We start from the raw sequence: 27,388 nt of genomic DNA, 5'->3' as shown, positions 1-27,388 counted from the left end.
GTTCGTCTTTGTTAAAATCTCTTAAAATGTGATTTAATGTGATAATAGATGCCTTAAAAAACATGACGTCGTAAAAGCATTATTAAAATTCAAAGTACTTTGTGTAGGATAATATCAGATAGACGACTATATTAAGACAGTTGTTGCAGTGTATAATGAGATTAACAATACGTTGACATTTTAATTTAATTTGCATCTCTTTTTATTTTTATATTGTGTCGTCACGCGCGTAGTGAATTGCCATCGTGCTATATTTTGTCATCAAAGTTGCATTACTAAAAACAACGTCCTGTTTATTCTCCTTTGTTGAATGGCGGAGGAATACGCTCCTTGTTTTGATGGAGCTTAGCCACTTGTTATTTCCCCACCCCGTTCGCTGTAGTCCCATTAGAAAGCCCGTAGACGGACGGCCACATTGACGAACCACAGCCGTCATGCTGGAATCTTGACGTCACAGCGTACGAGACGATTCAGAACGTCCAATAGCAACGCTGGAAATGGCGCATACGTCATATTCGAAGCGATTGACAATGACTTCAGGCCAATGCGCGAGGAGCGTTCTTCTACAGTCACGCGCATAGGTGTCTCTTTCAGCCAATGGGAAGCCGAGGGCGGGAGCCAGGGCGGGAAAGTGTCGCGTTGCGTGCATTAATGTTAGGTTGGCTGTATCAGAGGCCGTCGTCTGCTGATGTAATTTGGCCATAGAGGAAGGAAAATACAGTTTAAAATCGATTTTTACGTACTCTTGGAAAAAAAATCACGTTTTAGCGTGGACTGCACAATTTTGAGTTTGCATTACCATCGGCGGCTTATTGATAAGGTGAGATTTATTTCCCAGACTGCAAGATAACTGATTGCAAACATGTCTCTAACCTGTTTATTTTTCTGTCAAACAAAGTAGCGAAGGGCTGCTAGCGGTTCGGGGAGTGAATCCTCGGTGCTGGACGGGGATACAAACGTTACACTGAGTTAGTTCATGTACCGCGGGCGCGCTGGGCTGTTTAATGGTGACCGGTTGTTTCATTGTAGCCACTACAGCGGGGCTCTGCCTTCCATGCAGCCATCCGACACATTTGTTTCCACCAGCCCATCTGCTTGAGGTAAGACTCCTAGTGTCGGGCAGAAGAAACAAACAAACCATCAAAAATAACCCCACATTTTTTATTTTGTAACTTATTTGCAACGAACTACCGCGCTGCTGCCGCTCAGCACCGGCCTTGCGTATTTTACCGTTGCGTTTTTTTTTTTTTTGCTGACTAGCTATGTATAGTTAATGGGTTTGTTTTGTTGTCCTATCGGGTGAATAAGCTGTGGAAATGTGAGATATTTTGGGGTGTATATCACTATATCGGTGTGGTTTCTGCACCTATCTGGTTGCAGGCTCGCCAGTAGTTGGGAAGGCGGCTGTTCGTGCTTCATTAGTCCGTTTCTGTCCATCTCAGACCCGCTGGAATTAGTTTCCCTCGTCTGGATATCCGGTAAACGTTTCTAGAGATGAATTTGTCAAATTAAATCGATAAAGCTGATTGATTTAGTTTTTAACCAAATCATATCGCAAGACCTTCCCGACGTTACACTCGCCAAATGAAGAATAAAGAGATTAATGATCAGGATCTTGAAGATGAGGAACGAGCTCCATATACCTTAGTTGTAAACAATTGCGTTGAAGTGTTTAGTTGCATTTTTGGGCTCTGCCGGCTGTGTCTCCTACACCTGCTCTCTCCTCACTTTAACACTTCTACACCCGAGTTGTGCTACAACCTGACCGGATTGTACTCGCTCCTCATGAATTACCCTATCGTTTTAGTCATTTTACAACCTTTCTGCAATTTAGCAGTCAGTTTGAGTTTAAGAATCGGTACTTTAATTTTGCTTAAATGCCCCGCGTTTATTTTTTTCCAGCTTTTTGTGTTTTTCTGCTGGTCATTTAGAAGACATTCTTTCTTCATTGTTGCTCGTTTCCGCTATGATAAATAAGCTTATGCCAGCAAGGCCCTCTCTGGGAATTGGCCATTTTGTAAAACGCAACCTCTGGAAACATATTGTTTACTTCCACTTCCTCCAGTTAACAATCGTTGTTTTATGGGGTATGAATTGAGAGTATATAATTGACACAGCTACTTGCAACAAGTAAATCAAGTCCTTTCTAATAGTGGGGCTCTCGTCCTCCTTGGATGAAACGTCTGTAAATTAACAGTGTAAGGCTTAGGAGCTAAAGACATTGTGGGTGCATTGTGTTTCCATGAAACAAAAATACAGTGTGAAAATGTTGGTTTTTCCATTATCCTTAATTTTCTGTGGTAAAGTGTTGTCACTATTAAGCAGCAAATTCCTTGGTTCTTTTTGTAACATTAACATAAACTTTGGTTTTTATTTTACGTGTTGTTAACAACACTTGCCAAAGGTCCTTAATATATATCAACGTACTGAAACCACAGTCCAGTTGATGTGGCTATTCAGTGAGTTCATATCGATAAAGTTAATTTGTTACCCATATTATCATCAGGGTGAAACAGGCATTGCATATAATTAACGACCCTTTTTGTTATTTGAAGACCATTTGGACTAATAAGAGGACTGAACTTAACAGAAAACAGGGCAGAGGAATTTCTCCACATCCCTTTAAGCCAGGGTTTTGTGTAGTCTGTCATCAGACTTTTGATTTCTGTTTTTCTTCACTCAGGTAACCCCTGGCCCCCTCCCCCTCCCCTTCCCTGTTCCATCTCCTAGACGCCTCCCCTGCCCCTCCCCCTCCTAACACTCCCTCACCAGGAGCCCCTCTTCCTCACCAGGAGCCCCTCTTCCTCACCAGGAGGCCCTCTTCCCAAAGTGGGCTCATCCCACTTCCTTCCACATCCCTAGCCTACCTGGCTAAGAGGTGGCTGAGCGCCAGACGCACCAACCATGTCGTCCATCTTGCCGTTCACCCCACCGGTCGTGAAGCGCCTGCTCGGCTGGAAGAAGTCTGCAAACGGCTCGGGCGGAGCGGGCGGGGGTGGTGAGCAGAACGGGCAGGAGGAGAAGTGGTGTGAGAAGGCCGTGAAGAGCCTGGTCAAAAAGCTAAAGAAGACTGGACAACTAGATGAGCTGGAGAAGGCCATCACCACACAGAACTGCAATACCAAGTGTGTGACCATTCCCAGGTATGTTACGGCCAGTGAGAACCCTGTCCAACACCCACCACACACACACACACCCGTGCACAACTCAAACAACTTCATGCTACAAACCTCGCTCCCCCCCCCCCCCCCCTGCTCTCATGCAGTTTTTGTTCATAGCTATCAAAACATTACGCTTTGAAAGGATAATTTCGCAGTTTCAATAAGAAATGTCTTCAGCACATAGCAAACTGGTGTATTACTGCCTCAACTCCTTAAATGAATGAGGGTGCACCTATCACATTAGCATTGCTTATTTTCTTTCTTTAAATTCTTTCTGTGCCATTCATCCACACCGACATCGGTTCTAGTCTGTAAGTTTGGCTTTGCCGTTTTTTTTTTTATTCTTTTTTTTCTTGTACTCTGCCCATTTCACCTCATCTGCATTCAGAAGCTCAGTCTTCATGTCCAGCACTAACAACCTCTTCTCATTTTCCCGATGATGGATATTAACCATCAGTAACTTCTATCTGTATTGTTGGAAGACTGGAGCTGTAGAGCTTCTTAGACTCAACAAATTGAAACCTTGTGTTTTACAACAACAGTGGTGCTCTGAGATTTTCATTCTATCTTCCTATTGCAGTAGTGTTTTATTGTTTTTATTAAAATGAATACTTTTCAAAGTAGAATAGTTATTAAACTAGATCCATGCTTTGGTCTCTTACACCTTGTTAATGATCAGACTCTGCACTTAATCTTGGATCATGCTTTGTAACTTTTGGTTCACCTGTAGTATTGCTTCCCCTTAGTGAAACATTGTGTTGAAACCTGAAATCCAGTAAGGAAACAGATGTTCTATAAATGATATTATCTGGTGACTATACTTTGTCACAAATTGGACTTGTATGTCTTGAATGAAGCTATCCTTGATTTATGAGGGCTGACTTCAGTTAATATTTTAAGCCATATATGAGATTGAAGTACTTTTTTCTACAATGGAGAAGCAGGAGTACTAAATCAGGTTACTGTTAATGAAGTAACCATGGTGTTTCAAGTTTTAATCTGAAGTCAGATGCATCTTGGTCATACAGGTTTTCTTAGAGGAACTTTATAAATCAAGCACGTGTATTTGTTAGTAAGAATCTCCATCTTTACTGGTGTGAAACAGTCCCACGCTAGCTGTGCTTGTTGCTTCTGGAATTGGCTCATTGTCTCTGTCTGTCTTTCCCTTTGAGGGCCTGTCTGAAGAGATTTCACAGGGTGGGAAAGTTTGCTGCCAGTGTAGTGTTTTTTTTTTTTTTTTTTTTTTTTGATGTTCTAATCAGTCCACTAACCTTGGAGATTGGTGGGAATGGCGGAAGACGTTGCCTCTGCTAATTCTCATGTTTTGTCATAACTATCTCAAATGCCTCCTAACAGACTGTCCTTTTGGCCTCTTGGCCGCCTTTGTTTTTTCGCGTGACCAAACCGAGAGACCACCGTTTTCCTTTTCTGCGGTCGGTGGAATTTGACGGGAGTCACTTGTGTATAGATGCTCGGTGCTTTTTGTTTATTCTATTGTTTGTAACAAGATGGGTTCCATATTGATATTGTTGATTTATCTACAACAAGATATCGCTGTGAAGAAATGTTCGGTTTTCTTTCGGCTAGGTGGTCTGGGATGTATGAACCCACTGTGGACATGACCACCCGTGGCACACTGTTTGTCTTGTTCATTTCATTGACATGAGTCTGCTGTGTTGCAAGGTCATCTGTAGTTGGGGGGGGGGGGGGGGGGGGGGGGATGTACAACATGACTCTTGATTGCCCTTTGTTGAGGGGTATTTTAAGAAGCTATAGAAATGTACTCTGCTATTATATACTGATGTAAGTAGGAAGTGAGGAGGTGGATTAGCAATGACAGGCAGTGATTCTTCCCACTAGATAGTTTGAGGCATAATATAACCCCCCCCCCCCCCCCCCCCCCCCACTACCACCACCACCCATGCACATTTGGTTTGAGCATTTTCACTAGTCGTCGTCTAAATCTATAATCTCGTAGCAGCAGCAAACGCTGCACGACGTGTGGTTGTTTAGACGTTTGACTCATCAGGCGTTTTTGTCCATCTCCCCGTCCTCGTTGGTGGTGCGGTCGTGCGCGACTCTTTGCCCTTGGTTTGTCGGGTTTGTTTGTTTGTTTCTTTGTTCTATTCTGAGGAAAGCGAGGTCTTATCTGCAGTGATGCCACTTCCGGTCAGAGCTTCTGGCAGGGCCGTGCTATCGGCCCCGGGGCCCTTCTGAGGGGAGGCGCTGATAGCGTATCTGCAGATGTGCCTCCAGCAAGTGCAACGCACCCCCACCCTCCACCTCCACCTCCCTAGCTGCAGTGATAGGCTTGTCTTTCTGAAACCTATTGATTGTTACATGAGTGTGCCGTTGTCTGGCCTGTGGCGGTATCAGAGCCTCGTTTTCAGCCGTTGTGACGAATCCGAAGGGGAAGGAGAGCGATGTCAAATTCCGCCCGTAGAACCGTATTTTTGTTTTGTTTTTTGTTTTTTTTGCGTAGAGCAAATGACATCATCTGAGCGTGCTGGATAGCACTTCAGTCCACCAAGTCGTATGAGTGAAACGCAGAGTACTGGCAGGCCCTTGGAAAAGAGGGCTACTGACAGGCATGTAATTTTTGTGTTTTATTATAGAAATCAGATGTATTAAACACATTTCAGATGTAATTTAATGTAATCTCAAGCCATGTGCCCCCCTCCTTCTCATGCCATGACCTAGATTTAGTTATGAATTATGAAGCTCAATTTTTGCCAAACTCAAGTGGAATTGGCAAACACTACCACAGCACAATAGCTGGATCTTTTTCAGGTTGCATTCATCTTCAAAGGAAATTTTTTTTATTTTTATTTTTTTGGGGGTCAGACTTACTCTGGCACTGGCGTAATTACGCCTTGGTGGAAACGAGGGTGGCTTCTTTTTTCTGTTACAATTGCAGCTGTTGTCTGTTTTAACATCACTTTCATCACCTAAGTCTTGGTCCCCAAACCTTTTTTCAAATTTCAGAAGGGAACAAAAAAAGAACCTTCATTAGTAACCCTTGTTGAGATGATGAGCTAGGTTTAGAAATGCCTCTTGGAGGGTGATGAAGATTATGGCGGGGCACATGTTCAGAGACTGCTAGCTTGAGTGTTGGAGGAGACGGTGCTCTGATTCAGCAATCATAACCCAAGATTATAGGCTAAGGACACATGACCCCCCCCTCCCCCCAATCTCTTTTGGGATCAGAACTGAGACCTGTCATGGAGAAGGGGGGGGGGGTGTTGCTAGCAGACTGTGGGGTGTTTTAAGTCTTTTGTAGATAAGTTCGCCTATGGTGAGAGCTGCTGTTGATAAAAGAAATGAAGAACTTTAGATTTCATCCTGAGACTGATGAGCATGTGAAGGGTTTGAACAGCGCCCCCTGCTGGAGACAGTGAGTGACTAGCAGATGGAATTTCTTTGTTTGATTAGGCTTGGGGTCTCTTGGTGACCAGGAAATGTGTTTAGTACCCCTGTAAAGCATGTATCTGCTCCTGCAGTTGGGCGCCCCCTGGTGTTGGTGGCATGCTACTGCTGCTGTTTCACACAGAATTGGGCCCCAACCTCACATGAATACAGCATGACTATTAAAGACATGAATCATAAGAATGGCCTTGTAGTGCAGTTTGCAATACACAGCAGCAAAGTGTAAGTTGGTCAGGATCAAAGAAGCTTAATATATTTTCCTTCCAGATTGGGGCGGTGGGCACATGGTTGGTTAAAATAACTTTATGTAAACATCTGCACGAAACCAGTGGCTGCTGTTATTGTGATGGCTCACGTTTATTAAGTGAATGGGCATAGTTTAAACATTTAGTCACGGCATGATTGACATCTGGTCATGATTTGACATCTGGTCTGCAGGTTTGTTCGTTTGAGCGTTTGCGTTCTGGTGGGTGTGAGCAGGGTGTTAGGAAAGCTTGTGTTGAAACCAGGGCCCCTTCCCTTAACGCAGGTCCTGCCAGTCAGTGGTATTGACAGGCAGTTTCACTTCTTTACTGAGTTTTTATTTTTGAATTTGCTGTTCGCCCCATTTTTCCTGTGCTGTGCCAACGTGAAAAAAAAAACACAGCAAGTGTTGTAGTGGATGGCTGTCATAAAAATGTTCTTTAGAGAATTATTGGCAACTTTTACAGTAAAAGATGTTACTCCAAGCAGCACTGGGTAGAGTTGGCTGAGTTTTCTCTTCTAAAGTTGCCTGCCTGTAAAAAAAAAAAAAACCATTACCTATCAGTGTAGCCACAGTTTACCCAGCACGCCATACAAACTGAATATTTTCAGTTTTTAGACCCTAATAGGGACCTGTTGAATCCAGAATGGGGTGATGGCTTCATATCTGGGCTAACAGCAGTGGTCGAGTGCCTTGTGGTTCCCCTTCTCACTGCAGGTAGTGCAGGGGTTTCCTGCTGTGTGGGATGGTGGAGGAGTGTGAGCTGATATTCCCCATTTCCCTCTGAAGGACCTCTGACTGTTTCCTTATATTTGGCTTCGTTTTCTAGAAGCTTCTTCTAATACTCTGTTTGAACCCATTAGAGTGAATGTGAGGACTTGAAATTGTCCATTTTGGTGAGAATGAGCAGCTAATTTTCATACTCGAGTCACTTGAGACATTTTAGCTCATTTGCTTTGGGCTTTAACTGAAGGTTTAGTTGAACTGTGCTCTAGGTGGTTTGGCTTTTGGTTATTTTTATTTATTTTTCCCAGGAGCAGGACCGAGACTCACAGAAATGGATTCCTGTTGTTTCTCTCCTCTATGTGAATATTCCCTCAGCTTTACACACCCATTACTGGTAGAATTTTATGCATAAAATATATCATTTTAAATAAAAAGCTCTATACAAAAGTTCTACCACTTCAGCAATTGAGTTCATTTAAGTTTGTTTTGAACAGACTTGCCTGGTTTGTGTTGGCTTTTCCACAATTTTTCATTTCATGTCCTATTACAAATTAGCTGGGCTTTTTTTGCGTGTTTAATTGACTGTTATTTGAATTAAATGAATTTCATAGAAATAGATTGTTTTCTATTCATCTATGTCCTGTGTTGCATGTTTAAATGTTGAAAACTGTCTTAATCTCACCATGAAAACGATCTATTAACATCCTCAACTCACCTCAGTGCCATCGGAACATAGTGGTTGAATTATAATGCACAGTAATTATAAGAGTACACTTCTCAGCTTGTCTGGTTTGGTTTCCCATCTCACTGTCGTCTGTGGTTCCTGTGTCTGAGTGCCCTCTTTTATTTGTGTTGCTCTGTGACCGGGTCTCCTCCGGCCGATCTACAGAACACCTCCAATAAAAGAAGCAACATCCTTAGATCTTCCCCCACCCCACCATGGTATATCATCTTGGTATTTTTGAATGAATCATGCCCCCATGTTTATCATTTTTTTGTTTGTGTTTTTTTGTTTCTTTTTTTTTTTTTTTGTTTTTTTCTTTTTTTTTTTTCTTTTCTGTGCACAGCAATTGCTCTGAAATTTGGGGACTGAGTACACCAAATACGATAGAACAGTGGGATACCTCAGCCCTATACAGCTACACTGACCAAACCAGGTGACTATCCCTCCTGCCACAGCGCCGCACACACCCGCGCCCACCAGAGCAGGAGGCTCCTACCTCTCCTCTCCAACCTCCTCCTCTTCCTCCTCGGGGGGTTGTTGATTTCACGCCTTTCTCAGTGACATTTAATCACAGGAGTAACTTGTGCATAAACATCTAAATTATATATGTATGTATTAAATAGCTCTGCTCATAGTTCACACACTTGTGTCCTCTTGGGCCTTGTAAAGGATAGTCGTTTCTGTGATGATTAGGACTGTTAACGCATTGGTTAAAGGTTGTTTCTGCCTGGTATGTGCTGGCAGGCCAGTTTGACCCAGTCTAAACCTGCTGTGTCCATCTCTCTATCCGTCTCCCCCTTCCTCTCACCATTTGGCACGTTCCTTCTTTCCTATCTTCTCTCTGTCTCCCTCTTTTCCCGGTCCTTTCTCGTGTGTGTGTGTGTGTGTGTGTGTGTGTGTGTGTGTGTCAGGTCCCTCGACGGACGCCTGCAGGTCTCCCATCGTAAAGGTCTGCCACACGTGATCTACTGCCGTCTGTGGCGATGGCCCGACCTGCACAGCCACCACGAGCTGCGTGCCATCGACACGTGCGAGTACGCCTTCAGCCTCAAGAAGGACGAGGTGTGCGTCAACCCCTACCATTACCAGCGCGTGGAGACCCCAGGTGCACACACGCCGCAGCCGTCGCCACCGACCCAGAGCGGTGAAGGGCTTGTGGGGCGGGTGTTGTGGACACGGGGCTCCTTTCTAACGGCTTTGCCCTCTTTGGCCCCCAGTGCTTCCGCCCGTCCTTGTGCCCAGACACACGGAGATCCTGACCGAGCTGCCTCCGCTGGACGATTACACCCATTCCATACCCGAAAACACCAACTTCCCCGCCGGGATCGAGCCCCCCAACAACTACATCCCAGGTGCGCGCGCGCCAAGCGTCAACGCCGTCCATCCCTGCTGTCTCGTCAGAGGCTCAGGCTGTGCTAGGTTTGCTGAATTGGTGGGAACTGCGGTGTGTGTGTGTGTGTGCGCGTGCTCTCCTGGTGGTGTAAGCGTGTGTCTCCTGTGTGCACCTGCAGAGACACCTCCACCAGGCTACATCAGTGAGGATGGAGAAACCAGCGACCAGCAAATGAATCAAAGTATGGACACAGGTACATGGGTTCTCTCTGGTGCCAGCCCCTCGTGGGTTTGGGTTTATGTCTGCACGTGTGGAACACTAATACTTCTGCTCTAGAAGATGAAGTGCTTTATTTAGCCCACAAGCAACATTGTAAATAATCTTTTAGGAAAAACTGCCATAGGATATATTGTTAAATAAAAAAAATCCCTTATTTAGAGATGGATATGGAGAGGTTTTTTTCTGATTTTAGACCCTATTTATGAACACTGTTGGATTGGCGCCCTCTAGTGTCGAGTACAGATGTCCACGTCTTTTGTGTGTAATTGTTTTTTATCTGCTCTTGGTAAATGAACAGACGAATGAACAGGGTTATATTGATGTACGTTTGCCTTTTCTTTTTCAAGTGTATGGTTTATTTGTTGGTTTCAATGCATTTTTTTATTTGAAGTTTTCTACAAGTGACTCTTTGGGAAGCTCAACTCTTGTTGAATCATGGGTTATTTAAAGCTCTTGTGTTGAAGTTGTATTGTAGCTCACAATGAAGTGCATTGAGACTTCATAGCACTGTTTGAGATGCATTTTCATTTAATGCAAAGTGCTATGGACAGTTTGTTTTTAGCATGTAACCTCATTTCTTAAAGCATCTTCTAAGTTTGTTTACCTTCCAGTAGCACACTAATGAAATATACAAATCTCTCCATGTCGAGTTCATTAGTATCAAACATTTGAGCGAGGAGGAGTGGGCCGTCTGGGACGTGAGTCATCGGGGTGTATTGGTATCAAATCCTGTCTCTTGTTTTCCTGGCCAGGTTCTCCTGCGGAACTGTCGCCGAGTGCACTTTCACCCGTCAATCATGGCATGGGTAAGGGTTGCATCACTTTGTAGCTCCGTCCCCAGACCTGGCCTCTACCCTCTCATTTAACAGCTCATTCACCAGCAACTGCCATGCTGAGAATGTCACTCTAAGTTTGTGCATGTGTGTGTGTGTTGTAGACCTGCAACCGGTGACCTACTCGGAGCCTGCGTTCTGGTGCTCCATAGCGTACTACGAGCTGAACCAGAGGGTGGGCGAGACCTTCCACGCCTCGCAGCCTTCGCTGACCGTGGACGGCTTCACAGACCCGTCCAACTCTGAGCGATTCTGCCTGGGCCTCCTCTCCAACGTTAACCGCAACGCCACCGTGGAGATGACGCGCAGACACATAGGTCCGTCCCCCCCCCCCCCCCGCCCCGCACCCCGCCCACCCAAGGGCGGCTAAACAAACAGTGGTGCCCTGTGACTGTGGTTTAGCAGTGGTGCTCACACTGACAGTTTCTTTGTTTGACGCGAGCAGGCCGGGGAGTCCGGCTGTATTATATCGGCGGCGAGGTGTTTGCAGAGTGTCTGAGCGACAGTGCCATCTTTGTGCAAAGCCCTAACTGCAATCAGAGGTACGGCTGGCACCCTGCGACAGTCTGCAAAATCCCCCCAGGTAAGTCAATCTACCCCTGGCACCACTCTCCGGTTCGGGTGGGCCACGGGCTACGAGTTCCAACTGGGCAAACGTCGGTAGTGATGGCCATCTTGCTGTGCAATCCTGACACCTGGGTGCCATCTCTTCCCAGGATGCAACCTGAAGATCTTCAACAACCAGGAGTTTGCCGCGCTTCTAGCCCAGTCGGTCAACCAGGGCTTTGAGGCCGTCTACCAGCTGACCAGAATGTGCACCATACGTATGAGCTTCGTGAAAGGCTGGGGCGCAGAATACAGGTACGGTGGCAGGGGGGTGGGGTTTCTTTAATTTTAATCTGCACTGATTGGGATTAGAACCTGTTGTAGAGCAACCATGGAGTATGTGCTGCTGTTAAGTATGGGACAGACCGGAGTAATTTTGTCTGCGTTTTCGTGTGCATCACCAGACGGCAGACGGTGACGAGCACGCCGTGCTGGATCGAGCTGCACCTGAACGGGCCTCTGCAGTGGCTGGACAAGGTTCTGACCCAGATGGGCTCTCCCAGTGTGCGCTGCTCCAGTATGTCCTAATCGCCATTACAGTGTCGCCCCCACCCCTCCACCTGAAAAACGACAAATTCTACAATCACAACAAATGACAACTAGAAGAACAACGGACTTGCTATAATCCCCTCCTCTCTTATTTCATAGTCAGTCTCTTTCTTTCTCTCTCTCTCTCTCTCTCTCTCTCTCTCTCTCTCTCTCTCTCTCTCTCCTCTGAAAATGGCACTTGCTGTCTCATCAGCTTCATGCACCTTTTAATTTTCTCCCCTCTTAAATCCTCAATATTATATGTATTAGTGGTAGAATTTGAAATGTACATTATTGTTTTTCCTTTATGAAGACCAGGGAAGGTGTCTGTGTAACAGATGGACCAGAAGGCAGGTGATGACTTGGCACAAATATTTCAGTAATGCATTCCCTCCCCTCGAAGTGACCACATGAACTTTTGGCCAAAAATATATCTGGCTATGTTCTTGAGAACTTTGCTTAACAAAGAGCTTACTTCTGCTGGTAGAACATCATATACGTTTAAGTATGATATTGCTGAGACTAATCAACAAGATCAAAGTGTGAGTGCTTGACCAACCCTCCATTCTTGAAAAGTAATGCCAAATGACACCGTATTCATTCACTATTCACATTTGCAGCGCCCAACCACTATAAAAGAATGTTGCCTTTTGATTTGGGAGCCTGCTGTACTAAGGCATGCTTCTTTTGAAATCTAATGTGAACTGATAGGAATGTTTAACAAAAAAGGAAACCAAGAAGAAGAGAAAAAAAAAGAATCAAAGACCCAGACCAATGTTTTCACACACCTGTATACTAAATCCTACCCTGACTCTCCCTCCTCAAATACACACACACACACACTGCATTTTGTTCAAGATGTGAAATGCTCACTAGATTGTTTTGGAGTGCGTTTGGAGTCTGGTTTCATTTTCTTAGAAAATGGTTTCTTTTTAAGGATGAGGAAAAACGTAAAAAAAATTATATATATATACAAAATAAAAATTCACACAATCCAAATTTTTCAAAAGAAAATTCCACCCTTTTAAGCTTTACGTGTTAATAAAGTAGGTTATTCTTCACAATCACAAGATTTCTTTCCTTTATCTTTCTTTTAGCTACTTTTTGTATTTTCATGTATTTTTATATATAAATATATTTAAAATCTTTAATGCTCTCTTCCTTTTTATTAGAATTGAATATTTTTTTAGATCATTCCCTCTTTTTAACAGAACACGGCTTCATAATGAAATGTCCTATCATATAAAATGTTAGTAGAAATCTTTCACCGTACCTTTCTCCTCTTCTGTGTTACCAGTTCAAGTTGTTGTCCGAGCATCTTGCCCCAAATCTTCAGTTACCGATCACCTCTAAAATGCCTTTGGCATGATTTTGTTTGGTGTTTTTTTTTTTTTTTTTTTTTTTTTTTTTTGTACGGTCAGGGAAAAAAATTTAATTTTAATTTTTTTTTCTTTTGGACAATGCCTATCCTGGAAGTGTTTCCACAGCCTGTGATTTCTTCAGCGGGGATTACCTGTATCTGAGGTCCCCAGTGTTGCAGAAATACAACAGTGTTCTATTATCTTGCAATTGGGGAAGAAAAAAAAAGACTCTTAAAACAATTTGCTTCTTACAAGGAGATTTGTGCAACTTTAGTGTGTGTGCTTGTTGTACGACTTACTGATGGCTGTGACCTAGCTGTCTGCCTCTCTTGGTTTGTTGTGACAGTGGCGAGATGTTTGAAATATCCATTCCTCTTCTCCCACCTGTCTCTCTTTAGATTTGTTGATCTTAATACACTTGCAGTTATATTTTCAGTGCAACCAGTATGGAGAAAACACACTGGGAAAAGTTCTGCTTGCCATTTTTGACTGGGTGTGGAAAGGATACCAAATAGAACTATTAAGTGGCCCAGGCACATATGCATATAAAGTATATGTGTATATAATTTTATTTTGCTTTGGGGTTGTATTTTTTGTTTTTATTTTGTTTTTGTTTGTTTTTGGCAAAGCATTTAACAGTTGGTGAGCTTATTTTCCCATTAGCGAGATGTACTGGTAGGACGTGAACGTTATCAGGCGATTAAGCTTTTCAGGCGTGTTGCATATGCAGACTTCATAAATACACTAATAAAAAGTTTTAATTCTCATGAACCAGCTGGTTTGCGGCTTCTTTTGACTGGGGTGACGGGGTGTTCAGTGCAAGACTTTGGAATGCCACGATTCCGGTTTGATATTGTTGGTTACTAGTCATTGTTAAAATGTGCTTCTTGTAAATGTAAACTGTTTTATACTATTGTTCTGGTAGTATTATTATTACCACGAAACTGATTTATACTGTTGTTTTGGCAGTATTATTAAACTCTCGTATACTCCAGTAGAGGGCGCAATTTGTTCACCAATACGAAGTAAAAACCGTTTTGAACTGCTTTTTTACACAGTGGTCTGTCTAATCATGGATTTACTAAATCGGTAATTAAGGCAATTACTTTTATTTTGGCGTTAATTTACAGTGACTTAAGCGTATGGAAGGGGGATCCTCTATACTCCCACCTATTTGTATTAACTAATTTCGACAGATTTTTGGGGGGATTCTTGTTGAGCGAGATATCAAGAAAACAAAAATTCTCTCACCACAGGTAAGGCGTGTAAATTCAGGCATTACACATTGGTCACAGTCAAAAGGTTTTACACGCCGTTTTTACTGATGACTACCGCGCGTCGCTAGTTTTACACAATTTAATCATGTAGTCCTGTGTAGTGCATGAAACCATTTCTGTCCCAGCCTGTCAGTAATGGGCGAACTGCTCTGCTAAAAGCTCCGCAACCGCGGGCTCGTTAAATATTTCGAACATTAAAAACGTTTCCTGAGGCCAGACGTGTACTCCGTGGTTTCTGTGTAATCTAGCATTACATGCGAGCCTACATAATTAATGTGACATTCATCTTTACGTCCTGCAGAGTTCACTCTTTAGTCCCGAATGGCCCTATATACCCGAGAACGTTCCCCCGAACAAATATTTACTGTAGGTTAGCCTATAGACTTACGGGAAATGTAAATATGTCATGCTCTTTCCTGTAGTATTTGAGAAAAGGTTGGATAGACTGTGTCGGAACTGATGTTTATAGGGTGGAGAGTATCAGAGTTACATAATGGCGTTTTTTTGAGGTAGGCCTCCATCCAACGCGGCCACGTTATTTTTCCTATGTACGCGGGGGGAGTGCGCGAATGAAGTAGGCCTAAATACGATATTGACCATGCTGAACTCTCGAGTCAAAGTAGCTGGAAGATTTCTTTACATTTTACCCCTCTTGAGTTTTGACAAAGGCCGTTGTCTTGAGTCTGCCGCTCAAGAGAAACCTATTGTCAGTTTTTGGCTATAAGGAAGCGCGATCATGTATAAGTTATAGCTTCTAATTAAAACATTGTCCTAACCTATACTTGACCCCACATCTTCCACAAAGGCTTCCCCACATTCCTTTGTGCGATGCCCTCTGACTTGTCCAGTGTGAAGTGTTGGATGTCTTCTGGAAGCCTCTTGCTAGGGCTTTGGCATATGTCTGGAGCAGTAATTGGAGTCCTGGGTCCCTGCAAAAAATTAATTAGGCCCAAATGAATTTTCCATCCACTGTAAGCACTGACAATGACCAGGACATTGAGGGTCGTTGCCCAAACAGTGACCTTGCTTGTGAAAGGGCTGGGCTTACTTGTGAAGGTAAGTTGTCTGTTATCCTTGTCCAAGTAACTACATTTGCTTTTGCTGATTGTACCCAACTTATTCTGTCCTTTCCACCTTCTGACACAGGTTTATAGCCACTGTCAGCATGGTCGACCTCACTGTAAACGGCTTCTACACAACACGGGAGCAAGTGGTCTTCACAGAGATCTGGCCATCCTTGGGATCTGAAATGAAATGTGAAATGAAATGAAATGTGCCATATTTTGTCAATTGTGATTTTTACACCCCAATCGAAATTTGTCCTCTGCTTTTAACCCATCTGTGCAGTCAGAACACACACACACACTAGTGATTACTAGGGGCTGTGGATCACACGTGCCCAGAGCGGTGGGCAGCCCTAGCCCGGCGCCCGGGGAGCAGTTGGGGTTAGGTGCCTTGCTCAAGGGATCTCATTGATTACTCGGTCCGAGAATGCATGGTGAAATTACGGATGACTAGCTGTTAATCTCAGATTATGTCACAAGACTTGGTTATGCAGATTTTTCCTCTACAACAAATGAATAATTCACAGTTTTCTCTCTAGGGAGGCCAGACAGGTGCTTGTCCAATCTTCAGTATGCCTGAGTTTTTACATCACTCCAATAGTCTGAGTAATTCAGTGGCTTCTTGTAGCTGCTTGTGGCAGATTTAAAACGCAGATGCTTGGCAACATATGAACCTCCTCCGTCCGACGGCTGTGGTTAAAACCCTGTGTGTGTACCTAACACCCTGTGATCTCCCAGTACAGCCTGGCTCAACTCGGTGTCCTTCAGGAGACATCGCAGACAGTTATCAAGACACTTCATCCTGGCACGGTTGAACTTCCACTGGCTGTCCAAACAGTCTCTTGAACCATTGCTGTCTTCAGACGCAGACTGAAGGCTTGTCTCTTTGGAAAGCATACTAGTTAAACCTAATCAGATGCTTGTAAGCACTCTTTACATTTGCACTTCACCCGTCTTGTCTAGTAATTGTGTCGTATTTGTATTGTAGCGTGATTCAGTGCTGATGTCTTGCCAGTGTTTTGGTTGTGATTATTTTTGGCCCTGGAGTCCCGCATAGTTGTGAGAAATATGGATGCTTTCAGTAGACAGCTAAACAGTAGACAGTCTGGTAAGTCACTTTAGTTAAAGGTGTCTGCTAAATGCAATAAATATATTTTGCTAAGCATTTAAAGAATTGAACATAATACATTAAACATAAACACCTTCAAAGACTACATACATGTAATGACTTAAATATTGTATGTTGTTTCTCCTCAAAGATCATCGCTTGCTATATCCTAGCTGAGGGGTGTGGGACGCAAGAAGTGGTCAAACTGCAGTACCTGTAATGGCCGCTAGCTGGCAGCATGTGAGGCAATATGAGCCAAAGGGGGCAACAGCTGGGGTGGTGAGCTGTGATTTTGCAGTGTTCTTTATCGTGATGGTAATTAAATTGCAACGATTATTACTGTTTTCCTAATGAATGCTTTTCTCTGCCAGTCAAGTTTTGACTACCAACCACTATGGTGACGCCATTTTGAGAGTGTTGTACTTTCATTTGGCACAGAGGCAGATTTATCCGCCTGCTACATTTGATATGCTAGTGTGTAGGGCGTAGGGTGAATTCTCACAGAAGTTTAGTTTACCAGGTTAGTTGTTAGTGGAGTGTTGTGTTGGAGGGGTGGGGGCGACACACACACACAGACACATTAACATCAGAGGGCAGAATGTGATGGGGAAAGGTTTGTGGTTGCTGTGACCTCTTGTTGACCTGGACATGACATCACTCCAAGAGGTAAGTGCTTATTTAACTTGGTTTGGCCCCATGGTTGAGGTGGAGGGCGTGGGGCAGTGGGACTTGGGGCAGTGGGACTTGGGGCAGTGGGACTTGGGGCAGTGGTTTGTTGGACCAGAAGTGATGTGATCTCAGGTACTATTTGTGAAGGGAGAAGGTTATGTACGTAAGGCTCTGAACATCTCGTACCTTCATGCTTATCCACGTCTTTAGAGCACCCCAGGAGTGTCACACTGATGATAATGCCACCGAATGAGGCGGCATAGCCATGATGTAGCCCGCTGTGCTATGGACGACCCTGTCCGGGCTGCTCTCTACAAGCATCGTGCTGTTATCTTATTAAGACAGTTCAGGGAGGCAATGATCCTTCAAATCTTACAATGATCTTCATACTACTGCAGAACTGTGCCCTACTTCCTAACCCTATACTGAAAGGAGAGGACCCGCAGCCTTTCACGTGAGCTTAACCCTAGTGCAGAATCCCTGTACGAATGGCTGCCGTTAGGAGAGATGGATTGAGAGGCTGACTGAGATGTTGTAGAGAGGACCCAGTCTCTGCTAATTTGCTGCGACGTTTGCAGGCTGCGTGCAGAAGGAAGGCCTTCGCCGTTATTCGCCACACCTCGCTTCCACCTAAAAAAAAAAAAAATGACGGCTGGGTGGGTGGGGGGGGGAGTCAAAAAAATTGTTTCGCTTAATAATTGATGTGCTGCATTTCAATCAATTTTACCACGGCGCTGGGCTAATTAAGGGTTGCCTCTGATTCCCGGGGGTAATTTAAAGACGGCACGCAGAAAAGAGTTGATTCTTTACTCTCTCTCCCCCCTTCCTTCTCTCCCTCCTGCCTCCCTTCCCTTCAATTCATGGGAATTTGCTATTTCAGGAAGTAGAGATGACCTGTCCTCCCTTTCTGTCTCCCGGGGCGGCAGCCTAAATGCAATTAATACAGCCGCTTTACCGGCTGCTAATTATTAAATGACAAAAAAGAGATTATTTTACACCAGACTAATTTAAAGTTCATAGATGATTGTTTTAATTAATTAAATAAGAAAAAGTACACTTTAAGCATGACTCACGGCGCTTGCATACGAAGGTAATAATTAGCTATGCCAATGGTTCTCACCTAGTCGGGCTACTTGGAGGAGAACAGCTTATTAATGAGAGCAGCTTAGAAGCATTTTCTTTGAGTATTTAACAGTAAAATTAATAACTGAGGCACTCAATTAAGGGAAGGGGGAGTTGCCTGATCCTTAAATATACAGATGTACCACCTCCCTCCAAAATCCAAGCATGAGGCGGAGGAGGCGGAGGAGGTGGAGGAGGTGGAGGTGTGGGGGTGGCTGCTTACTGTGCTGTTGATTTCTGAGGAGTTTTTTGTGGATGTTCTCACCTCTGGAGCACCGTAGTGAAGGTGTTGGCTCGGGCGCACTTATGGAAGTGTGTTTCAGCCCGGTAGGCACACACAGCTTGTTTGCGATGGTGAGGAGAATGACATTTAACTGCCCAGAATAGACTCACTGCTACACATGATGCATACTATCTAGCAGAGGGTCGATATCACTTTTTTTTCTTTGTGTTTGTGAGCGTTTTCCCTGTAAGCGTCCCGTGGATGTCTGCGCTGCCCAGGATGAGGGCGATGACCTTTGCGAAAGGCAGCGACAGTCGGTTCGTTTACAATGTGGCCAGTGCACAGAAGGTTGAGCTGAATTGTCCCGTGTTCATTTGAGTGTAAACCTGAGGAAAGGGCGAGAACGTCCATCTGAAGTGGCCACCTGAAGCAGGGCCTGGTGCTGCCTCGTCCAGGGAGGGGGGGAGAACTGGGAGAGGAGATGAGAGGCTGGAGGGATGTCCCCTCCCTGCACACGGCCGGCTGCTGAGAAGATGAAAAGGGTGACGCATGGACCTCTTATGGAGCGCTGCTTCTGGGGGCTTTGTTCGTTTAATTCTCCATCCTCGACCACGTAGACCTGAGCAGAAGGAGACGTGGAGGGGAGAAGATGAAAGGGAGGCTGGGTGTGTGTGTGTGTGTGGGGGGGGGGGGGGGGGTTGCGAGAGCGTCTACAGGGTAAGGAGGTGGCAACATGAGCTGCAGGCTCAGTTATAAGTGCATTGGCCACAGGTGTTGGAGGAGCCCCGCCCACTACTTCGCGAGCGCTTCCAGACAAGCCTACCATTGGCAGCAGCGTGGTGTGTGCCCCGCCCCCTAACACCCTTTTGAGAGAATGGCTTTTTTGTGAGGGTGGATTATTAGACCCTTTGCCTGACTGTGTGGCCACTTGTATGTTGGATGCAGCTCATGTTTTGCTAATTAATCTCTTCTGCCACTTTTATTTTTCTGATGAAGACCTTAATGGATGTTTAGGTGTTGGCAGTGGTTGCACACTCGTTAAGAATGAATCTTAATTAGCAGTAGCAACATCATGACGCATCAAAGTAATGATTTAGCAGTGAGGATTTCAGGATTCGTTCCAAACTTCACCAGCGGAGTGTAGGACACACGGTGTCGTGTGAAGTTAACAAATCATGCAATATCACTGTAGTCCTAGAAACAAAGCAGTTTGTGATCTGTTCAGTGTTTTAATAAGCTAATGTCAGTTGATCATAGCAGTAGATAACTGACAGTTAAGTGAAAACATGTATGAGTTATGTCCTACATAGGAATTAAGTCTAGATTAAATTCTAGATTTTTGAAGTCAAACTCCTAGCTAAGAATGCTAGCATTGTTCATGTTGTTTTTTAATGCATTCTGTGCTGCACAGAGGTATTATATCTCTAAACTGTTTGGTTTTTAGGGCTTGTGAATTTCCATGTCGATGTAATGTTTATGTAGTGAACCAGTGCCTAGAACCCACAGTCCAAACAGCACCGGGCTCTGGGCGCATGTTTGCTTGGTCTCGTTCAGGTAGGTCCAGGCACTCCTGAGGTCCAGGTCCAGGTTCTGGCCTGTGAGAGGGCAGGACCTGCTCCTGTTCCAAGAGGTGGCAGCCAATTTTCTCACATCCATGGGTCATTACATTCAATTAGTGATGAGGTGCCTGTAGAACTGAGCCTAACAGGCATTGACCTGAATGTCCAGCCTAACGGGCATTGAGTTGAATGTCCTAGTACAGAGACACAGAGACGTAGCACGATTCTCCTCTTGCACATCATAACGCCTACAAAAGCCTGACCGTTAGAGCGACCAGGTAAATGTAAAGACCCCCTACAATACACGGTAGAGGTCACACAACTGTGGCCACACTTTCAGTCTCTTTCAACCTGGATGATAAAACTGTTCTTTGTTAACGGGTCCCTTTGGCTGTTTGTAGTTTCAGTGATGTGCCATCTGTACTCTTCCCGACGTGGGTCGCCCCGGCCTTACAGTGTGGCGAGGATGCCCAGCCCATGCTGTGTGACGCATGATCTATGAGGGATATGAGTGGAGAGGCAGACCCCCGGACTGTCCCGTCCCCTGGCTGGGCGGAGGGTGGCAGTGACCCCAGGCGGGGTCGGAGTGATGACGGATGGGCAGGTCGTAATGGTGGGGGTGTGCGGCAGGAGCCCCCCGGGGCGATGCGGGCCCTGTCCTGTCCTCTCGACCAGCCGCCCGCGCCTGTTATTGATGCACCCGCCCCCGGGGGTAGTGGAGGGAGGGGAGGGGGCGGACGGGGGGGATTGTGGGAAACGGATGCATGGAGGCGTCTCTGCGTTCTGTCATCAAAACAATGGGCTCATGAAAGATGGCCAGCGCTCAATATGATCAGTCATCTGTTGATCAAGATGTAATGTGGCTGTTTCACACACATACACTCTCTCTCTCTCTCTCTCTCTCTCTCTCTCTCTCTCTCTCTCTCTCTCTCTCTCTCTCTCTGCTGGAGTTTTTAACCATGCGTTTGTCCCTTTGTCTTTTTACGCGTCTTTGCTTTGACTTCACTTGTGTTTTGAGCAGTGGCATGTGAGGGAGCTTCTTGCATGTTACTACCTTAGCATGTGCCAAGGCTGCTGAGTGCATCAGCACACACACACACACACACACACACACACACTCGTTTCTCTCCTCCTCTGCCCTTCTGTCTAGTATCATATAACTGTGGCGGCTGAAGATCTAATGTGCCCAAACAGTGGCTATTTGTGTGGTGAGTGAGAAGCGTATTTGCTGAAAGTGAAGGGGCTGGAGGTTTGCGGCCTGACCGCAACGTGTGTGTTCACTTCCCGCAAAATACATAATGCAGCAGCACTGACCGCTGCCGGAGTATTTACGCTTCCGTGCTGACCACACATGAAATGGACCCTCTGCCTTAAACGCCCCATGCCTGCTAATGCCGCCGGCACCTCGGCTGGCCGGCACCCTGCCCCGGCTCTTGGGTGTCTCTGGAGTGAAAGAGAAAAGCTGGGGGGTGGGGGGGGGGGTGTAGTTGAGACACCCAACAAGCCCATGTTCCCCGTGCTGCCTGAGGTTCCCCAGGGTCCACCCCGCGAGCTCCGTCCTTGGGTCCGGCATGGGTGCGGCCGGCCCCGTGGAGGCGATGGTGAGGGTTCGCTCAGACGCGGTCCTGACGCCACGCCCATCCAGCGCCGGGTGGCCACGCCAAGGACTTTGGTGCGCAGAGAGCCCATGTGTCCTCTGGACAGCCAAAGAGGCGTATTAGTCTGATGGCTGTCACTGCCACTGGGACAATATTTGCCTTTTTGTCCTGTAACTTTATCCGAGCCTTATGAGATGGAGTCTGTGCCTCTGACTGACCCCTCTGTCTGACCCTAGTGTAAACACCATGTCATGTTTAGCCCTCTTAAATAGGCCTGGCTCTCATCAATCTTTTATACTGGGGTAAATATCATATGCTCCTCACTTATTTACATCCGCACAAGGAGCTCTGAAACCCTTGTCCACATGAAATATTCATTATCATTTTAGCAAATGCATGTCTTTGTCAATACTGCTGGGTATAGGTGCCCACCCTATCCCACTCTGCTGAAGACCACCCCCCCCCCCCCCCCACACACACACACACACACACACACACACACTTTGAATCAGAGCTTTATAGCTTCATAGATGTGGCAAAAGAAAGGTTACGATGAATGGCGTGAGCTGAGGTATCCTTCACGTCTCATCTCGGCCGCACAGCACTCCCCTGCTTTTATGGAGCAAAAATGTTTGCCTCTATTTTATTTTTGTCAGGAATCAATGGGTTGCTGAGACAAAATGGAACATTAATTTGATTTCTGGTTGTAACTATATTCTTTGTCCAGCGTTGAAATGCTGGCTGGAAAAAGTGGGGAAGATTTGCACACAAATTTTGAATTGATGTAGCGTACACAAGAATAGTAGAAATTACGTTACTAAAATAAAGAGCAACAAAGGATCTCTGTTAAACTTGTGTCCAGAAATGTGTTTTGTGGAGTGATATACTGCTTTGAAATCTGAATATATTCACTTATACCGTGTTTCTATAATGAAAGACTAGGCGTATTGTGTTGTTCTTTTGAAGCTAAACACACAGCCTCAGGTGTGAGATCAGGGTACATGAATGCTGTCTGTTTAACATTCAATTAGTTTGAACATTTAGTTTTCTTCTTTTTCATCTTTGCCCTTTCATGTGAGAATCAATTTCTCATGCGGTATTTGACTCTATCATTCAGGCACGCTCTGTTCTTTGATTATTTTTAGTCTCTAAATGCTACTTAATTATAATTTTGTATAATTTTTAACTAGCAGAAAACGATTTGCTTTTTAAGTATTTCCAACACACCATTATTTTTGGATCTGTTGTTTCCTGCCTTTCTACATATGAGGAGTTTTTTTTTTTGTTTTTGGATATGTGTATATATATATATATATATATATATATATATATATATATATATATATATATATATATATATATATTTAATCTAAATAAATGGAAGATAAATGGGGAAAATTTAGTTGCACTGACATGATTCATGAAGTACAGAAAGTCAAATGTCTCAAGAAAATGTGTGCATGTGTTTTGAGACTGCACCTGTTATAGCACCTGTTATGGTTCAGCAATTTTATAATGGTTCCTCTGTATTTAACTGGCAACACTGGTGAAGTTGCTGGCACTAGCACTGACACTGTGGTGGCTGTTTAGAGAAGAGACCATTTAGGGGAAAAGACAATGTTTCAATTGTCACAAATAACACTGTTCAGATGTTAAATTTCCACGTGATTGTTAGATCTGTCCTCTTGTTGGTTTGAAAGCCTGAACCGTGGCTTCATGCTACTGCTGCTCATTTAAATAGACGTAATGTGTTGTATAAATGATCCAGCAGCGTTTGTGTGTTCCAGGTCTGAGGTAGGTTCATTCATGTTCTTGTTCTGCTCTCATGGAGTTCCTCCCCTGATCTTCCTCTCACACCTCGTCTCACGTCTTCCTCATTCTGGGAAAACAAACGAGAGTGTTTAAAAGGTGGTCTGAAAGGTCTGGGCTAAGATATGGGTTTGCCCAGCACCACGATTGTGAAGGTAACCAATCGGGTTGGTGATTAGGAAAGCTCCCATGCTCTGGGTGTAGGGAACGTTGGAGCTCAGGTTGTGTCCACATGGGCCCCTGCTGAGAAGAGTTCCTTCCAACTGCTGTCCATCAGGCGATCTCCCCCCTTTCCAATACCAGTCAAGTAAATGTGATTAGAATTCAGAAGAGTCTACTGATCCTGGATCTGCTGATGAATGCTGTGGTTAAACAATTGCAATGCCTCCTTACCTTCATGCCTACAAAGCAGACCCATGAAAATTAGTACTTAGGAATTAGAAATTCTTTTTTATTTTAACTTCCCAGGATATTGGACATCACGCCAGATCTTCCCATGACAGAGGGGTGAATTGTTAAGGGCATGACCATCGCTTCCAGTTAGGCTGTGCTCCTTACCTCGTAACAGCAGAAGAACATGACTGGTGCTCAACGAGGACCAGGGCTGTGAGTTTGGAGAAAGCACATGGCAGAGTTGAGCATGACTTTGTCTCTCAGTTTCTCCAAGGTAACGGGCAGACGTGGTGGCAGTCTTCTCTGCCCAGGGTGAAATAAGATGATAATAAGAGAAAGGAAAGCTATTACTGTCGCTGGGCTTTCATTATGCAAATGATATTAAAACAGGCCGCGTGGATGGCCTCTGGCTACGGGCTAATCTCCATGCAGTGATTACAATGTGTCAAACTTAGTCATTTTGATTATGACATGTTAATTACATGCCATGTTTTTACCTGCATAGCTGATAGATGCACTCTGCAACAAAAAAAGGACACAGATCAAGACAAATATAACTTTTGGAGATAATAAGACAATTAATTGTTAATTAATCAATTAATTGTGGGAACGCAGTGATGTAAGTGGTGTTTTGTGGTTTTTTTTTTTGTTGGAATGATTAAGCATTTTGCCAGTAACCGAGATGAATGTTGCATCAGGATGTTGCATGTTCTTAATGCAATAAGAAAACGTGATGTAAAGCTGTCAAACATAAAATATATATTGAATAAAAAATTATATGAAACCTAAAAAAAATAAATGTGTATGTACATAATGTTTTAATTTAATTTAAATGTCTTAGTTTAATTTTGGCACATAAATTACCAGAAATTATGCATCACTGCTGACAGTATATTTTTCTCAGGATTGTGTACAAATTGCTGTATTAATGTAAAAAAATAAAATGTAATTATTTTATTTTTTAATTACTATAATTATTACTTTCACTGAGGTGTTTACATTTAAATGACTGTAACTGCTTTGATGACGTTCTTGATTTTATTCCCACTGTTATAAGCTGTAGAGACCCATTGCATTTATGCATCTCTAGATAGAGATGCCAATTCTAATGGAGGCCTCACTGGTTTGAATGAAGTGGTTAGTGCTAGCTGAGTGTTCTTCAGGCCAGCGCACGCTGTGGACTCCCTCCATCCACTCCGTGATTGTTTATGTTCTTTATGCCACAAATCCTCTGGGATTCATAAATATTGATTGGAGACACAAAATGGATGGAATCCTTCTAGCAGCTCCTGGTCTAGGGAATACTTAGTTCTTCTGACGAGGCCAGGTCCACACACAATGGGATTTGTGTTTCCAAAGTTGCGTTTGATGCTGATTTTATTATTTTTTTCTTTCCACCACTTTTACTCTTTTGTTTTGTATTTTTTTAAATATATATATATATATATTTTTACTTGTGGCTGGGCGAGGAAGAGACACATCTGTACACGTCTTCCTCTCTGCGTGCTGCCGCGCTGCAGTCATGCCCTATACATCCATTTAAATTGCCAATAAAATAAATGCAATATATAATTTGATATTTTAACACTTCCAGAGATTCTTATTTAATTATTATGTGTGAGATGGTAGCAGATCATGTGCTTTTTTGCTTACACTTAATTTTTGATAAAGAAATATTGTTCATCTTTCTATTGACTGTGTTCCACACTTTATTTGAAGAGGCAGCAGGTAGAACTGACTTGGGAAATCTGGTGAATCCCTCTAGTGGGATTACATATTTCTATTAGAAACACAACATGTAAGTAATAAGACAGAGTGTAGTTGCTCTAATAAGTGAATAAATATATTAGGATTTTTTTTCTTTATTTTTTAAAGTGTATAAGTTGCTTTTGGGTGTCTTTTTCTGTTCAGTTTGCAAAAGTGTCTCACTTGAATAAATAGCATCTTATTAATAAACATAACAAAAATAGTATAGTCGTTGCTGTTAATGTTTCTATCTGAAATCAATAAAGATTTATTAAGTATATAAATGTACCGGTTCTGTGTCAATAGCAATAAACAGGATGACATGTCAGTTTATGTTCCACTTTTTTAAAGTTTTCTTGTTTTTTTATAGATAAATAAGAACACATTGGGTGTAGTGAAAGTGTTTTTTATAGCTCTCTTTGTGAAAGATACTTTTTATGTTATTCATGGTTTTATTGGGTAGATAAAAAAATCTAAAAAATACATTGCTAACATCTCAGTAATACACAGGTCTATTTTCTCTTTTTGAGTTTCATCTCGAGACAGAAAGCCTCTTTTTCCATGTTCTTTATATGCTAATTTCTACAGACAGCTTGCTTGACCTAGCTGGGCACTGTCAGTTTTAGTTTAGAAAGACCAGCAGCCCCAAATTAACCACGTTCATAAGCAAAGCCTGCAATTTTCTGGCCAAGGCAGAAGAGTTGTGAGGGAGGAAAAACAGGAAAAACAACAACTTATTCAGTACCTGTCACCTCGTGTTAATAAATAAGAATCTCTTTTTCCATGGGATGGCGTTGTGTCTGTGCCCGGCCAAGGGTGAGGTGAAGTGCGTGCTCTCTAGATTAAACATCTTGTCTGGTAAGGCAGCGTCCTAATGAATAGCAATAGAGATTCACTGTGTTTTAATGAACAAGACACTGCTTTTTACAGGGCGCAATTTATTGGGCCAATTCCCCCTGTCTGTCAGAGCAGGGCCCTCGCTGCCATGTTCCTGTCCCGCGCCTCGCTTAGTCAGGGAAAGGGTGGGGTTGGGAGATGGGGCAAGTGGCTGTGGAAAGGGCAGGGGCCTCTGACTCAATTTATCCACTGACATGTCTGATCTTGCTCCTTGGATCAGTAAGCAATTCTGGCAATGAGATGCATGGAAATTAATTACTCTGCTTGTGACCCCCAGCATGAGGTAGGGCTGGGGTGCACCACATGGTCACCCGCTCGCCCCTGGGGTGGTTGGTGTGTGTGTGTGTGTGTGTGTGTGTGTGGGGGGGGGGGTGACGACACGTATCGGTTTCCATACGCTTAATAACAGGGCAAGGTGTCGCTGGCCACATGTGTGCCCATACAGCCTGAGTGAATGTGACGTGTTGGTCCGCCCCAGCCCCACTCCCTCCAGCTTCTGGGTCACTCTGTCTCATGGGTGAGACATCCCAGACCTGCCATTGTCTGTCATACTGTAGAGCTGCAACTGATACCAGTGCAATATAATACAAGCATATAAAGTACTAAGTGAACTGTGCAGAGACAAAAAAAATTGAATTGGAATTCCTTATGTTTGTGTACATGAAATATTTTATATCTATTTGTAGTATGGTGAAAATATGC

General features: G+C 44.0%; 1 protein-coding gene and 1 long non-coding RNA gene across 3 annotated transcripts; one reads left to right on the top strand and one right to left on the bottom strand.

Annotated features, from left to right (window-relative positions):
- The first annotated feature begins 656 nt into the window (after positions 1-656).
- smad2 (SMAD family member 2) lies at positions 657-13,489 on the top strand. 2 transcript variants are annotated; one of them, XM_077019609.1, is made up of 12 exons: positions 657-820; positions 1,030-1,100; positions 2,684-3,143; positions 8,625-8,714; positions 9,193-9,386; positions 9,499-9,633; positions 9,793-9,867; positions 10,646-10,699; positions 10,831-11,043; positions 11,172-11,309; positions 11,443-11,587; positions 11,737-13,489. In XM_077019609.1, exons 3-12 carry the CDS (start codon positions 2,905-2,907, stop codon positions 11,858-11,860), a joined length of 1,407 nt encoding a protein of 468 aa, XP_076875724.1. In that variant the 5' UTR covers positions 657-820; positions 1,030-1,100; positions 2,684-2,904; the 3' UTR covers positions 11,861-13,489. The 2 variants fall into 2 exon arrangements, with proteins under 2 accessions (XP_076875724.1, XP_076875725.1); XM_077019610.1 differs by lacking the exon at positions 1,030-1,100.
- On the bottom strand, positions 818-1,755 carry LOC143525543 (uncharacterized). The gene is made up of 3 exons (XR_013133695.1): positions 1,644-1,755; positions 1,367-1,488; positions 818-1,109 (listed from the first exon to the last, which is right to left on the bottom strand). It is a non-coding gene; the product is annotated as an uncharacterized LOC143525543 (long non-coding RNA).
- Positions 13,490-27,388: the final 13,899 nt, after the last annotated feature.

The sequence above is a fragment of the Brachyhypopomus gauderio genome, chromosome 10 (assembly GCF_052324685.1).
Source record: "Brachyhypopomus gauderio isolate BG-103 chromosome 10, BGAUD_0.2, whole genome shotgun sequence".
Taxonomy (NCBI): domain Eukaryota; kingdom Metazoa; phylum Chordata; class Actinopteri; order Gymnotiformes; family Hypopomidae; genus Brachyhypopomus; species Brachyhypopomus gauderio.
The sequence above is the reverse complement of the archived record's forward strand: the minus strand, read 5'-3'. Positions and strand labels throughout refer to the sequence as shown.